The sequence below is a fragment of the Epinephelus moara genome, chromosome 20 (genome assembly GCF_006386435.1).
Source record: "Epinephelus moara isolate mb chromosome 20, YSFRI_EMoa_1.0, whole genome shotgun sequence".
Lineage (NCBI taxonomy): Eukaryota > Metazoa > Chordata > Actinopteri > Perciformes > Serranidae > Epinephelus > Epinephelus moara.
The window spans coordinates 31911438-31928454 of record NC_065525.1 but is presented as its reverse complement, the minus strand read 5'-3'; the positions used below and the strand labels follow the sequence as shown (position 1 = coordinate 31928454).

The following is a 17017-nucleotide window of genomic DNA, read 5'->3' as shown; positions in this document are numbered from 1 at the left end:
ATCCCCATTCCAGTTTGAAGCCATACTCATATTCTCCTCGTGGCAGGCCATCTATGATTAAAGTGTCTTTCATCTGAAATTTTGTTTTCATCACAACAGTTACAGTTACTGTATTCTGTGGATCTCCTTTAAACCAAATCTTTCTATATGGAGCTGTAACTTTGCTTGTTGGAAAGGTGAATTCAAATGGGATCCGGATGCAGTCGCCAGCTTCTACTTCAATGTGTGTGGTCACATTGATTGAAAACTCTGTGTCGTTAAGAGTTGCTGACAGAGAAAGCAAAATTAAACAATTACAAAAATCATCAAAATCGTCTTTAGTGTAATTTATATGTAGTCATATTCACTGTAGTTTAAAATGTAATACTTCAAACCTTTGACACATTGAAGCTGGCAGATCCTGGCCTTAAAAAACAGGCAGAGAATCACTGAGTAGATCAAAGTCATCCTTGTGTTCTGGAGGAACTGGGCAGCACATTAAATATTTTTTCATTAATAACAAACATTACATTAGTATTTAAATTGTTTTATATATTCCCATTTACAATATTCTTTTTTAACACAGCACATTTGTAATTTTTAAACATACATAATACATATTATTTAAAGTCTTACTATTAGGGTGTACAAGTTGTGAACTCACCTCTCGATCCACAGGGTCATGTGTTAGATCTACAACGCTATTTGAGGTTTTTATTCTTTAGCAGCTGGATGATGATCTCCTTTTTTGATTTCAGCAGTCTGAAGTCAAATTCACAATCATACAAAACATCAATCAGCCAAAGCGTTTGCAGCTCTGTGCAGTTCAACATGTAGTTCTGTTGCTTATAATGATTAACTAGGAAGTGGTCATGGTGTATTCATAAAGTGGTTTGCAGGAAACCCTGTATCTTATGCTTTTGCTGCTTTCGCACAGACACACACGTTGGGAAGATCTGTCCATCAGATAGTTGGAGTAGCTGTGGTGAAAAGAATGCAGATGTACATATTATCTCTATTTCCATCTGGTATTAAAGACTGGCAACCAGTTGCAAGCTCTAGTATGACATCATTTCAAATTTAACAAGAAGTGAGACCAACATTTTTTATTTCAGGTATAACCACCTGAGTTAACTATAGACTGATACCCACATGCAGCTGTGACACAGAGGAACTGAGTTAAACTCCAACCACTGTGTCTTCAAAATCATAAGGCAAAAATAAACCGAATTATTTAAATGAAAAGAAATACCTACAGAGTATGACATTAAGAATCAATACATTATTTCATATACAGTGTTGGTCTCTAAAGCTAATTTACCTAAACGTGACAACTGCACAGGGTGAGAATTTTTATAACACTCACCTGTTTATATTTTGTTCAGGCTTAAAAGTACAAGGCTATTTTTGAGTGACAAGCTGTCTGCGAGCAGCTTCAACCTCTTGTCCAAATATAGTCAGGAGTCCACAAACCAATGGGTGATGTCACAGTCGCTACTTCCATTATTTCATACAGTCACTCTGTGGTTCAATGTCAAAATAATGTACAGACAGGATTTAGTTCACAGATTTACATAAAGATAATACAGAAAACAAAACATAACTCAAGGACTGAAAATATAGATCTTAACAAAGAAAAGGAGAACATTTGAAGTAACTTATTTGGTCTGTGGCAGTTGTGTGTCTGGGGTGGCCAACACATTCTCACTGCGACCTCGTCACATATTGACGTTTGGTCATGGACTTTCCACATCCAGATATGACGTGCAGGGTGGTTACGTTAAGGAAAAATGAACAGGGTTTGGCTTTAGAATCTTCCAGGACGCAAACACCGCTCTCTCAGGTGAGAGTCGGTGAATGTTGGACCCTTCTGCCCACCCCAGTCGGACTTTAGCCGCCTTAACTTTCGTCCTTGTCCCGTCGCGTTTTCCTCTGATGCCACCATGCACCATTAAACTATAACAGCAACCGGCTGCCTGTCATGCTGACATTAAAGGACGCCCTTTTCCGTTGGTTTCTGTCGCCACAAGTCACCGGATATCGATGACTTCGGAGTGAGTCCGGGCTCGGGTGGCCCAAGTTGAAAGTGTGGAATGAGTGTTTGATCCATCCATATCCCTTCCCAACCATCTTATGTGGACTTTAAACTACAGTTGTTGCCTCAGAAACAGCCACCGCTCGGTTTGTATCACACTGCCGCAAAGGGTGCCTCAGTGCGCTTCACGAGTTGGGAGTGAGAACAGGCTGACATTACAGTCTTTTCTTTGTCTTTGTTATTGAGCTTTCAGTCTATTAGACCTTCATCAGAGCACACATGAGGCAACAATGGACAGGCTGGTAAAAGTAACCAATCTCAGTCTAATCACTGGCTGTATGCAATATACCTGTGTGCAACCCTGGTGGTAGAAGCTCCACCTTCTGGGAGTTGTAGTGTTTTTTTAAATACTGGGTGGCAAACTGAAAGGCATACAAATGGGAGCCTAATGGTGCGTTCCTAAGTGCTGAGAGGTAGGAAGTTTCAGACCTCCAACTAGGAAAAATGCATTGAACTGCCCGTCAAAGCTGGAGGTCCTAGTTGCGGAGTCGGGCCAGATCGAGCTACCCCGACCTCACTGCGAATCAACAACATGACGTCAGCACAACAATGGCGGCGCGCACAGAGATGCACATTGTGAGAGGTAAAACTTCAACAAATTGACAAGAAACTATAATTCTCTGCATGTATGTGGTTTTATTACACACTGTAATGTTAACACAACTCGTTCTGCACGCTGTTGGTGTGAAAATATGTTGCTATAGTGTCTTTCCATGATGATATGCGGTGAAATGTAAATGCCCAATTACTTCACATAGTGATATCTAGTTGCACCTGGATCTGCGGTCCTCCATGTTTGTTGTTTACGTTCAACATCGATCGTCTGGAATGCTTTGAGGTGGGATCTAGTTAACTCCAGGTGGGATATATCCCACCTCCCAGTGCTCTCAAATGCAGCATAATTGTCTTGTCATACAGTACCACAGTATAAAACAAGGGTGGAACAGAGTCTTGTCTTCTACCTTTATTTTTTCCAACATGTGAAATGCTATTGTGACATATCATCAAGGTAAAAAACTAACAACGCAACAAGCAAAATGAATAAAGAAAACACAAATAAAGGAACAACAAAACAACATTACTCATACACAAACCCTCACCAAGGTAGCAAATATTATATCAGTAATAATAAAAAGTGACTAAATACAATGATGTGTATACTATCCAAACCCCTAAATGAGTAAATACAAAATGATATTAACAGATGATAAGAAAAACAATCACATACAGACAAAAGTGCTCCCCTTATTAATCCAATAGCAATCAATTGGCTGTCAAAGTGTCTACTATTTTGTATTTAGCTGAGGTGCATTATGGTTCTAATCTCATGTTTGTCCCCCATTTCCTATATAACCCTCTCATTTGGCCCACAATGTGCGTCCCATTCGAAGATTTTCTCTGATTGTATATGTTAACCATTTCTTTTACTTGTTCCACTAGGCCCCTCCAAAATTTTAATTTTAAAGATAAATATACCTACTGATCACTACACAACAGAGTGGCACCATACAAATATGATAGTAGGCTACATACAAAAGAAAGCAGTGTACGATCAAAAATACATACAAAAACAAGTACAAATGAAAGTAAATAATATTAGCCTGTGTGGACATAATTATTGTATTAACAAAGTTGTGTGAAACTTCAAATCCAAAATAAAAAAGCAAAATATGAACAAAGGTTCCACCTCTGACCAGGTGGGTAGCCAATCATAGTTTGGGATGACAGGATGGCACCAAGCAGCAACTCCTGAAGCTGAAAAATAAAGCTGATGTGGAAGTGCCAAAAACTGCAGTACATCAAATGGCCACTTGAGGCTGGCTCAAAAACAGGGTAAATCCCCACAGACCCCCATGTTAAACTTTACAGCAGAAATAAACATGTTTACAGCCTGGTGCAAAAAACAAAAAAACGGTTTTGGTCCTTATAGCTATTTTCAACATCTTTTCACGGAGCGACTTTTTTTTTTTAACTCACCCATTTACATTTTCATCAAGGCCCAAAGTTATGCATATTTAAAGTGAGGCCACCTGACATACAGACTGTCTGTGAGGTGTCAATACATCTGTGAGTCAGATCCACTCCTCATTCCCCCAAAGCTCCACCCTTTTGTCCAAATATAGTCACTTCTGACCCCCCCAAAAACAAGATGGCGACATCTGAAATGCCAAAAGACTGTAAAATGGCAGACCACAAACCAGTGGGTGAAGTTACTGTTGCTACGTTCATTATTTATACAGTTGGGGTGGCCAGTCAGATTTCAGGTGTCCCGTGCCACCCCAGGACCCTTCCTGGATACACCCCTGGTCCGTGGAGAAATAACACTGTATTCTTGTCCAACATCTGGCTGATTCAGGGAAGCATAAGTGTTCATTTCTTCACCAAGTTCCCTCTGTTGACTTTTACCCCTGTAGCTGTAGAGGAAAAGAATGTAAAAGTATAATCATCTGAGTTAATGAGTATTAATCTGTTTGACTAATAATAATAATATATAAATAATAATAATAATTTTATGTTCTTACCGTTTGATGCAGATGATCAGGCTGGTGAGGAGGATCAGGTTCAGACTTAAAGACACACCAGCGATTATCCAGGGGAGGACTGCATTAGAGCTGTGGTTTGAATCCAACTCATCTAAAGAAAAACATAGTTTGAACTCCATTAGAACATTTTTTATCATATTTTTTTATTTTTTTAACACTTCTTGCGTATTGTTGTATAATGGCAGTTTAATATTACGAAAGCAGCAATAACTAAATTCACCATGGAACTAAATGTTTAGAGGCTATCTTGCTAATCTTACATAACATCACTGCAAACATCATAACAGACAGAAAGATATTTGCACCATGCTCTGAGCAGATATGACAGACTACTCACAGTTCGGTCTGTTTTCAGTGTAGTTCTGGAGTGGAATTTCAACCTCGGCCCGACCCAGTTCATTGCTGCTGATGCATTTGACACTGGTGTTGTGGTAGTCAGCAGCAGACATGGTGATGATGCTGTTCACTGTCTGGATGCTGCTAGAGCTGGTGACTGAGAAGTCTGTGAGAGAAGGCCAGGTGATGGGTGCCAGGGGATTCCCCCGACTGATGCACACACAGACCAAGAGCTTTCCTTCAACCATGCACTGGGAACTGTTTAGGATTTTGGGGGAAACTGAGAGAAAGAAAGGTTGATCAGTTGTAATAATATAATAATAATAACTTGGCAACAGCTTCCTAACCCTAACAGATGGGTTGCAGATGACTGAGTCATGACATATTCTAATATGATATTGTTCATATTTGGTAAAACAAACACTGCAGCGTACTTACATTTCACATCTAAGGTGACAGTTGTCTCCACAACACTGTGAACATAACTGACCACACATGTGATGTTGGTGTTGTGGTCATCTGCTGTAGGAGTGACGACTAATATACTTGCACCAAGCAATGAGTTGAATATACCATCATTAACAAGTAAAGATCGTCCACCAGCATTTGTCAAGTTCCAGGAGATATTATCTCTGTCAGAGCATAAAGGACGAGCCGTACATTGCAGTGTGGCACGTTGTCCCTCCGTCATGGGAGGAACCGTCACATCTGGTGTTTCAGTTAAAGCTGCAAAATAAACACAGTCATAATTATAATATGTCGTAATTATTTGGTCTATGCCTGTTGCAACACACAGTGACAACTAGGTTTTCAACACGTTCTCATCTCAACAACTGGACCTACATGTCTATATATGACAGACTGTGTACTCTCCTGCGTCAGTTTTTCGATGCTCAGGGACAGCCTGTCAGTTTATGCTTGTTACGTACATTGTGTCTTTTCAAAATACACTTCAGTTTCACTGGAAATGCATACAGTCTACCCCTGAAAGAGCGCCACCTTGGCACACAGTAGAGCAGTCGATGTGTACTTCTTTACCTGCATTGCTATTCTTAACAGCCAGAATGCCTCCAAATGCTCGATCCCATCCTATCATGTCTCATTTACAGGGAATATGGAAAAAAAGTGTCTCGAATATTTACAATCATCCCCTTTTTAAGCTTGTCCTCTGGTCTGTGGGACAACCCCAAACTCCTTATTGGTAAATCACCACCTGTATGGAGGGAGTGGGTGATTAAGGGGGTGCATACTCTGGGTGACCTTTATAAAGATGGTGTCCTTAAATCATTTGACAATCTAGTTGAACAATTCAAACTAGCCAACAATCAATTTTGGAGATATCTACAGCTGAGACCTCCTTGTCACTACTTTTGGCTCTAAACACACACCACCGCAGGGCATGGACCTCATTAAAGAGATCTTGCAGATCGCAGGGGTTGGACATGGGGCTTCCCATTATTACTCTATGCTTATGAACAATTCTGGTTATGCGACCAACGCAGCTCTGAAAACTTTATGGCAGAGGGATCTGAACATAACATTTGATGAAAAAGATTGGGATACTGTTGTTGGGATCACTAAACAAGTCTCTAGGGATATCAAAATAAGACTAATTCAATTCAAAATCCTTCATCAATTCTATTGGTACCACAAGTAGGTTATTCAGGCTCGGTATAAAGGAAACACCGGATTGTTGGAGGTGTGTAGGGGAGCTAGGTACCCTAACACATGCTCTATGGTCCAAAGATTCAGACATTTTGGAAAGGGGTCCATGAGACTATTACAGAGGTCATAAGAGTGGATTTTGATTTTTGTCCCAGTCTTTACATATTAGGCAATCCTAAACCCATGGCCCATATTGTAAAACCCCTAACCAATTGGATTCAGACAAGTACAATGATTGGCAAACAGATGATAATGAGAAAGTGGAAAAATACAGAAGGCCCGGTATTTCAGGACTGGCTTACAGAGCTAGGTAAAGTAGTGGCTTTTGAAAGAATATCCTGTAGTATAATAAATGAGATTGAAAAATATAATGAGAAATGGGGCATGTTCTTAAGATTATATTCTTTACTGGGTAACTAAAATGTATGTGTGTACACTATGGTCAATGTAGTCTGCTCTTGAGGGACTGTCACAAAGATGAGGATGGAGGTGGATTGGGTGCAATACAAGGATCTGTTTGCTGGAAGACTATCTGTGGACATTGAACCTCACATGGGACAGTGAATGGACACTCAGCAGTGTTGTGGTAGTCTTACAGACAGAATGTTAAACATGTCGTGCTTGTACAAATTTTACTTATCATGGACTGTTTATAAAGTTATTTATTTTATTTTATTACTCTTACTAGATCTTTAATTAGTAACCCATAAGATTAGTTATCTTAATTTTGCATTATTCATTAGTGGGTGTCATGTTTCTGAGATGTATGTTTTTTAATTTTGGTTTGTTAAAAAATGAAAACTCAATAAAGTATGAGTCGCAAAAAAAAAAAATGCATACAGTCTAAACCTATAAACCTACAACATAAGTGAAACACTTTTTAGTGTAGTTTTTATCTAATTTCTTTAGGTTTAGGCAACAAAAGCACTTGGCTCAGCTTAGAACAAAACATTATGTTTTGGCTTAAAATTCACACAGGAAATGAACAACGTTCCTGAGTGAAAGTCCAGAGTTCTTGACAAATCCAACACCCCTCCTGCCAGCCCCATATGAACTGTCTTGCTCTTTATATTAGAGTAGTTGCCAGTGTGTATCATACCACTGAGAAAGGGTGCCTCTGTGCATTGGTGTCTGATGCCAACAACACTGACAAAGCAGCGGTATTAGTCAAGTTGGGAGTGAGACAGGGCTGAAGTTTCTGTCTATATTTTACATAATATACTATAAATATTCTGTTTATTTTAGTCTCACATAATAAACCAAGCAGCTATTATCAGTGAATAATCACTCACCAGAAACTGAGATCTGAACCCTCCTTGGAAAAATGTACGTCTGATTACATCCACATTCCAGTTTGAAGCCAAACTCATATTCTCCTCGTGGTAGGCCATCTATCATTAAAGTGTCTTTTGTCTCAGATTCTACTGTGTCAACAACTTCTGCACTTATTGTATTCTGTGGATCTCCTTTGAACCAAATCTTTCTATATGGAGCTGTAACTTTGTTTGTTGGAAAGGTGAATTCATATGGGATCCGGATGCAGTCGCCAGATTCCACTTCAATGTGTGTGGTCACATTGATTGAAAAAGTTAAATATATGATGTATTTATTTACATTTACTGCAGTAAAATACAATAAATCATACCTTTGACACATTGAAGCTGGCAGATCCTGGCCTTAAAAAACAGGCAGAGAATCACTGAGTAGATCAAAGTCATCCTTGTGTTCTGGAGGAACTGGGCAACACATTAAATATTAATTCATGAATAACAAATATTACAATTGATAATCTTACCATGTAGTATGTTCTATTTTAAAACAGTACATTTGTCATTTTTAAACATACATTATAAATGTTATACAAAGTCTTAGTATTAAAATGTAGAATCTGTAAACTCACCCTTATCAGTGTCCTGTATAACGTCTGTGATACTTTGTTGGTCTTTTTTTCCTCTCTAGCAGTTGGATAATGGTTTAATCTTTTTGTTTTCAGCAGTCTGAAGTCAAATCCATGAACGTACTAATCATCAAACAGCTAAAGCTTTTGTGACTCATCAACATGTAGTTCTGTTATTTTTCAATAGTGAACAAGGAAGAGGTCATGAGGTGGTTTGCAGAAAACACTGCATCATTTTGATGCTGTTGGTACTTTCACACTCACATACAAAAAAGGGAAGATAAAGAAATGACCATCAGACTGTTGGAGATGTTGTAGTGAAAACACTGCATTAAACTATGCAGTGTAAGCAGTTGGAAGATAACGTGTGCAGTCTGACAATAAAGTAAACACACAAATTCAACAACAAAAGGAAAGAAATAGAAAGAAATTAGTTTTGGTTTGACTACATCTTTCGGGTACAGCTACAAAAATGACATGATGTAATGTTGGTGTCTAACATGGGAAATGTTGTGAACATGTTGGTGTGTAGCCACAAGTATAATGGATCAAAGCAGAATGAAACATTGTGGGTGCACACAGCGAAACCAGGAGAGAATCTTTTTACTGTCACACATCAGTATATTCTTTAATGTCTAGAATCAAATTGTGTCGTCTTTCGTTTCTGTGTTAAATATGAAGATTAACCAACCAGTATTTGTCTCCTTTTAATACATCCTCATTTCTGAGGTTACAGTATGGGGTAATGGGGCTGAGACAAAAACGTTCACATACTTTGAGGAACATCTGTTTGTGCGCTTTAGCAAAATGTAGAAAGGTGAGATGTACAAAGTTTTGGAAATCAATATACAGTATCATCAGCCGATTAACAAAAACACTTGATTCAGTTCATCTCAGTAGGGCGGAGTTTGAGTTTGATTCAAACACCATACAAATATAATATAATATGAAGCTTCTGTCGTACTTCATTCTGTAAGTCTCCAAAGAGAAGGTGTACCTCCAGAAGTAGGCTACGAAAAAAGGCACATTTATAAACACACGTTAACCACCAACAAAATTAAAAGTAATAAACGTGTTCACAAAATTGTGCAGAACTTCAAATCTGCAATACAGCAACAGAATATGAACTATGGTTCTGCTCCAACCAGGTCGATTGCACATTGTGGGATAACGATTGGCACATGGGGTGGCCAATGAAATTTAAGGTGTGTCCCGTGTCACCCCAGGACCCTTCCTGGATACGCCCCTGGTCCGTGGAGAAATAACACTGTATTCTTGTCCAACATCTGGCTGATTCAGGGAAGCATAAGTGTTCATTTCTTCACCAAGTTCCCTCTGTTGACTTTTACCCCTGTAGCTGTAGAGGAAAAGAATGTAAAAATATAATCATCTGAGTTAATGAGTATTAATCTGTTTGACTAATAATAATAATATATAAATAATAATAATAATTTTATGTTCTTACCGTTTGATGCAGATGATCAGGCTGGTGAGGAGGATCAGGTTCAGACTTAAAGACACACCAGCGATTATCCAGGGGAGGACTGCATTAGAGCTGTGGTTTGAATCCAACTCATCTAAAGAAAAACATAGTTTGAACTCCATTAGAACATTTTTTATCATATTTTTTTATTTTTTTAACACTTCTTGCGTATTGTTGTATAATGGCAGTTTAATATTACGAAAGCAGCAATAACTAAATTCACCATGGAACTAAATGTTTAGAGGCTATCTTGCTAATCTTACATAACATCACTGCAAACATCATAACAGACAGAAAGATATTTGCACCATGCTCTGAGCAGATATGACAGACTACTCACAGTTCGGTCTGTTTTCAGTGTAGTTCTGGAGTGGAATTTCAACCTCGGCCCGACCCAGTTCATTGCTGCTGATGCATTTGACACTGGTGTTGTGGTAGTCAGCAGCAGACATGGTGATGATGCTGTTCACTGTCTGGATGCTGCTAGAGCTGGTGACTGAGAAGTCTGTGAGAGAAGGCCAGGTGATGGGTGCCAGGGGATTCCCCCGACTGATGCACACACAGACCAAGAGCTTTCCTTCAACCATGCACTGGGAACTGTTTAGGATTTTGGGGGAAACTGAGAGAAAGAAAGGTTGATCAGTTGTAATAATATAATAATAATAACTTGGCAACAGCTTCCTAACCCTAACAGATGGGTTGCAGATGACTGAGTCATGACATATTCTAATATGATATTGTTCATATTTGGTAAAATAAACACTGCAGCAAACTTACATTTCACATCTAAGGTGACAGTTGTCTCCACAACACTGTGACCATAATCTGCTACACATGTGATGTTGGTGTTGTGGTCATCTGCTGTAGGAGTGAGGGTTAAACTTGCACCAAACAAAATGCTAAATAGATAATGTTCACCATAACCATGAAAATAATCATCATCATCATCATCATCACTCTCAAGTCTAAACTGTCCACCAGCCTTTGTCCATTTCCAGTGGATATTTGCTTTAACAGTGCACAAAGGAAACGCATCACATCGCAGTGTGGCTGCTCGACCCTCCTCCATGGAGGGAACCGTCACATCTGCTGTGTGGGTTGTTGCTGAAAATAAACACAATCAGAATTATCATCTGTGGTATTATTTGGGCTATGGGTGTTGCAACACACAGTGCTTACTAAATTTCTTTCAGTAGATATGTTTTCACATCTAAACACTCATTGTGGTTTGTAACTCAACCTTTAAAGATGCAGTGAACTTTACAGGCACAATCAACGTTCACCATAATGCACTGGGCCTAAAATGTTACACACATTTTAATTTTCCATATGTGATATATATTTCAATCCCACACAATAAACCAACAAACATTAGATAACAATGAGATTAATCACTCACCAGAAACTGAGATCTGAACCCTCTTTGGAAAGATGTACGTCTGATTACATCCCCATTCCAGTTTGAAGCCAAACTCATATTCTCCTCGTGGTAGGCCATCTATCATTAAAGTGTCTTTTGTCTCAGATTCTACTGTGTCAACAACTTCTGCACTTATTGTATTCTGTGGATCTCCTTTGAACCAAATCTTTCTATATGGAGCTGTAACTTTGTTTGTTGGAAAGGTGAATTCATATGAGATCAGAATGCAGTCGCCAGCTTCCACTTCAATGGGTGTGGTCACATTGATTGAAAACTCTGTGTCGTCAAGAGTTTCTGCAAAAAAATAAAATTAAATAAAGTAAAATTAAATTCAATTTATATAATTGAATATATGATGTATTTATTTACATTTACTGCAGTTTAAAATACAATAAATCATACCTTTGACACACTGTAGCTGGCAGATCCTGGCCTTAAAAAACAGGCAGAGAATCACTGAGTAGATCAAAGTCATCCTTGTGTTCTGGAGGAACTGGGCAACACATTAAATATTTATTAATTAATGACAAATATTACATTTAATAATGAACCGCTTAATTACCTTCCCATGTAGTATGTTCTGTATTAAAACAGTACATTTGTCATTTTTAAACATACATAATAAATACTAATGAATATTATACAAAGTCTCAGTATTAAGATGTAGAGTCTGTACACTCACCCCCCGTCTGCTGCCACTGCTGTTTGTTCCTGTTGCATCAGTGTCCTGTATAAGATCTGTATTGCCTTTTTGAGGTAACTCATCAACATTTAGTTCTGCTATTTTTCAATAGTGAACAAGGAAGTGGTCATGAAGTGGTTTGCAGAAATGCATTAAACTATGCAGTGTAAGCAGTTGGAAGATAACTTGTGCACTCTGACAATAAAGTCAACACACAGAAACAACAATAACAACAAATGGTTTGGGTTTCACTACATCTTTCGGGTACAGCTACAAAAATGACATGATGTAATGTTGGTGTCTAACATGGGAAATGTTGTGAACAACACAACGAAAACAGGAGAGAATCTTTTTACTGTCACACATCAGTATATTCTTTAATGCCTAGAATCAAATTGTGTCGTCTTTAGTTTCTGTGTTAAATATGAAGATTAACCAACCAGTATTTGCCTCCTTTTAATACATCCTCATTTCTGAGGTTACAGTATGAGGTAATGGGGCTGAGACAAAAACGTTCACATACTTTGAGGAACATCTGTTTGTGCGCTTTAACAACATGTAGAAAGGCGAGATGTACAAAGTTTTAATGATCAATATATCACCTTTCCATTTCTCATGATGGAGGAGGCGCTTCTTCTTGTAATTAGTCCATACGTTATTTTGTCTTAAAAAATATAAGCTACTTTAGCCGATGAACAAAAACACTCAAACCTTTAGTGTGAATCTCCGGTGCCACGTGATCTGACAGGAAGTTGTTCACTGATAATATCACGTCTAAAAAGTGTTTTACACCTTACAGCCAAATTAGAAAGAAAATCAGAAATCACACTTGGCCACGTGGCACCGTGCTACTTATACTACTTGTAATACTTTTCCTGTATGCACGGCTCTGCGGCCTTCCAGCAGGTAAAAGCTACATAGAACTGTGTAAAATACGAGTACAGTCTGTTTAGAAATGATTCAAATAAATACCTCTGAGGGATTGTGAAGCAGCAGAGCAACCTTTTTACATTAAAATAAATCAATGAAACCACTGCATCCTGTAGATAAAACAATCCAGTTTATTAATTCAGTACCAGTTAATATAGCCACACTTCCAAACCAGCTGCATTATCATTTGGCAAAGCTCAATACACACACAGTGAAGCTGGCAGCAACCACACACACCACAAAGACACAGTCTGTGTAGCAGGTTAAAAACCTGGCTCCGCCCTGCCTACCTGACGTGTTGCATCTGTGCCCCATGTATTTCAGCTGTTACTTTCATACCTCTTAAAAATGTCTTTTAATATACAAGATAGGAAACTATCTCTGAGGTGAAATGTAAATTCCACCCTGGTGATTTGACCGCCCAGCATCTGGTCAGTGTCAAAGTCATGTACAGTCGTGATACAGAAAGCAAAACGTAACTCCAAGACTGAAAACATGGGTCTCAACATGGAAAAGGAGAACTTTAAAAGTAATTATCATAATCACCATACAAATATAATAAAATTTAAAGCTTCAGTCGTAAACAAAATTAAAATTAATAAACGTGTGTTCACAAAATTGTGCAGAACTTCAAATCTGCAATACAGCAACAATATGAACTATGGTTATGCCCCAACCAGGTCGATAGCACATTGTGGGATAATAATTGGCACATGGGGTGACCAATGAAATTTAAGGTGTGTCCCGTGCCACCCCAGGACCCTCCCTGGATACACCCCTGGTCCGTGGAGAAATAACACTGTATTCTTGTCCAACATCTGGCTGATTCAGGGAAGCATAAGTGTTCATTTCTTCACCAAGTTCCCTCTGTTGACTTTTACCCCTGTAGCTGTAGAGGAAAAGAATGTAAAAATATAATCATCTGAGTTAATGAGTATTAATCTGTTTGACTAATAATAATAATATATAAATAATAATAATAATTTTATGTTCTTACCGTTTGATGCAGATGATCAGGCTGGTGAGGAGGATCAGGTTCAGACTTAAAGACACACCAGCGATTATCCAGGGGAGGACTGCATTAGAGCTGTGGTTTGAATCCAACTCATCTAAAGAAAAACATAGTTTGAACTCCATTAGAACATTTTTTATCATATTTTTTTATTTTTTTAACACTTCTTGCGTATTGTTGTATAATGGCGGTTTAATATTACGAAAGCAGCAATAACCAAATTCACCATGGAACTAAATGTTTAGAGGCTATCTTGCTAATCTTACATAACATCACTGCAAACATCATTACAGACAGAAAGATATTTGCACCATGCTCTGAGCAGATATGACAGACTACTCACAGTTCGGTCTGTTTTCAGTGTAGTTCTGGAGTGGAATTTCAACCTCGGCCTGACCCAGTTCATTGCTGCTGATGCATTTGACACTGGTGTTGTGGTAGTCAGCAGCAGACATGGTGATGATGCTGTTCACTGTCTGGATGCTGCTAGAGCTGGTGACTGAGAAGTCTGTGAGAGAAGGCCAGGTGATGGGTGCCAGGGGATTCCCCCGACTGATGCACACACAGACCAAGAGCTTTCCTTCAACCATGCACTGGGAACTGTTTAGGATTTTGGGGGAAACTGAGAGAAAGAAAGGTTGATCAGTTGTAATAATATAATAATAATAACTTGGCAACAGCTTCCTAACCCTAACAGATGGGTTGCAGATGACTGAGTCATGACATATTCTAATATGATATTGTTCATATTTGGTAAAACAAACAGTGCAGCGTACTTACATTTCACATCTAAGGTGACAGTTGTCTCAAGAACACCGGAACCATAATCTGCCACACATGTGATGTTGGTGTTGTGGTCATCTGCTGTAGGAGTGAGGGTTAAGCTGTTTCCCATTCCATTACCATAAGAACCATAAAGTATTAATTGTCCACCAGCCTTTGTCCATTTCCAGTAGACATTTGCAATGCCAGAGCATACACGATAAGGCTTACAATACAATGACGCTTGTTGTCCCTCCGTCATGGGAGGAACCCACACATCTGGTGTATTAGTTGAAGCTGCAAAATAAACACAATCAGAATTATAATATGTCGTATTATTTGGTCTATGCCTGTTGCAATACACTGTGACAACTAGGTTTCCAACACGTTCTCATCTCAACTTGTCAAATACTGCAGCTTTCTCAGTGGACCTACATGTCTATATATGACAGGCTGTGTACCCTCCTGCGTCAGTTTTGGATGTTCAGGGACAGTGTGTCAGTTTATGCTTGTTACCAGGGACGAAACTTTGATTTCAGAGGTTGGGGGGGCACAACTGGCTTGAGTCCTGGGTGGGGTTGTCACCTATTGCTTGAACAGTGCCCTGATATTTCTTGACGATACTGGAAGTAAGGGGTGTCCCTCAGTGTAATTTCGAGTTAAAATAAAGCTTGAATTAATATGAATATCTGCCCTACACCTCAAAACAATATGAAGTTCAAAATATGTATGAAACTACAGCCTAGAGGCTTTTTAAATACAAAGTTGTCATAGACAGAAATTTGACAGACACCTTTTTGAAGTTACTTTTACTGTATTTAAAGGTTCAGTTAATTACAGGTACAGTTCAGGCCATCAAATTAATTGAGAAATTTTGCATAGAAACAATAAAGATTGTGCAATAAAGCAAAATGTGAACAGTAAAATTCCTTCTGTTAATATATAAAAAAGAATGCAAAAATAAACATTTTAATAAAACTCAATCTCTTATGTCTTAGTACAGCACCCCCTTCAGTTAATATATAACAAAGCATGAAAAAAATTAACTTTTAAAATAAAAATAAAGCTCTTATGTCCCAGTACAGCACCCCCTTTAGTTCGCTGCGTTTTCTAGTAGTTCAAGTAGTTTTCTATAACGGTATTACTTTTCAGTTCATTGTGCTCTTGTTTGTTATTGTTACTATGCAGCAGTGTTGGGAACGTTGCTTCAAAAAAGTAATTAGTTATAGTTACTCGTTACTTTCCCCAAAAAGTAACTGAGTAAGTAACTGAGTTACTGCACTATAAAAGTAACTACTTACCTGGAAAAGTAACAACAGCGTTACTTTTTTGTAACATGCTCAAATATGTCAAATTGCTTGGACACCCCCCCTTAATGGAACTGTATGTAATGAAACTGTCTACAGATATCTGGGATTTTTCTTAGAAGAAAATTTGTCTTTTAAACATCACATTGAGTGTCTTACGAAAAAACTCAGGGTTAAGTTGGGTTTCTATTTCAGAAACAAATGTTTCTCCTTTAGTGTGAGAAAAAGACTTATACAAGCAGCATTTCGATCAATACTTGACTACGATGACATTTTGTACATGCATGCAAATTTATCTTCTCTGAAAATGTTGGATTCAGTGTATTATGCAGCGTTAAGATTTGTAACTGATTCTGGTTTTCGTACTCATTACTGCAGCTTGTATGAGAGTGTTGGTTGGCCTTCTTTGCACAATCGTAGATTGGAACATTGGTAAATTTTTCTTTATAAAGCCATATTGTGTGATTTGCCTTCTTATTTATGTTCTCTCTTGATTCCGAAAGTCGCCAGGAGCTGTAATCTTCGGTCAGATGGACAAATTATGTATGTCGTTCCTCGAACGCGAACTGTCTTTGGTGAAAGTGCCTTTAAAGTATTCGCACCCTCGTCCTGGTGTGAGTTACAGAGACATTTTAAAATGGATTACCTGCCAAGTATGAAACATTTTAGAAGTAGGATTAAGGACTATTTGAGTACTGAACGCACATGTTACTGAGCGCTGCTAGTGATTATACTAGGGTGACCATATTTTTTTTATTTATTTTGATTTCCAAAAAAGAGGACATTCGGCCGGCCACGACATAGCCTACTTAAATGATACTTGCAGTTTACTCAAAGATGCCTTATCATTTTAATATATTTAAAATTTATATGTATGGATAGAAAATTCAGTTATATTACAAAATA

General features: G+C 38.3%; 1 protein-coding gene across 5 annotated transcripts in view; it reads right to left on the bottom strand.

Moving 5' to 3' along the window:
- Positions 1-4015: 4015 nt before the first annotated feature.
- LOC126407930 (sialic acid-binding Ig-like lectin 12) overlaps positions 4016-17017 on the bottom strand; it is a 19693-nt gene continuing 6691 nt past the window's right edge. For 2 of the 5 annotated variants that reach the window (XM_050073208.1, XM_050073209.1), the window contains exons 2-6: positions 11398-11712; positions 10776-11102; positions 10339-10617; positions 9981-10092; positions 9116-9872 (exon numbers count right to left, since the gene is read on the bottom strand). In XM_050073208.1, coding sequence (XP_049929165.1) covers positions 9716-9872; positions 9981-10092; positions 10339-10617; positions 10776-11102; positions 11398-11712 — 1190 coding nt within the window. In that variant the 3' untranslated portion in view covers positions 9116-9715. Of the gene's footprint in view, positions 4489-4596; positions 4709-4954; positions 5234-9115; positions 9873-9980; positions 10093-10338; positions 10618-10775; positions 11103-11397; positions 11713-13138; positions 13920-14027; positions 14140-14385; positions 14665-14822; positions 15752-17017 lie in introns of those variants that run through there. The other 3 variants (XM_050073212.1, XM_050073210.1, XM_050073211.1) reach the window with 3 other exon arrangements.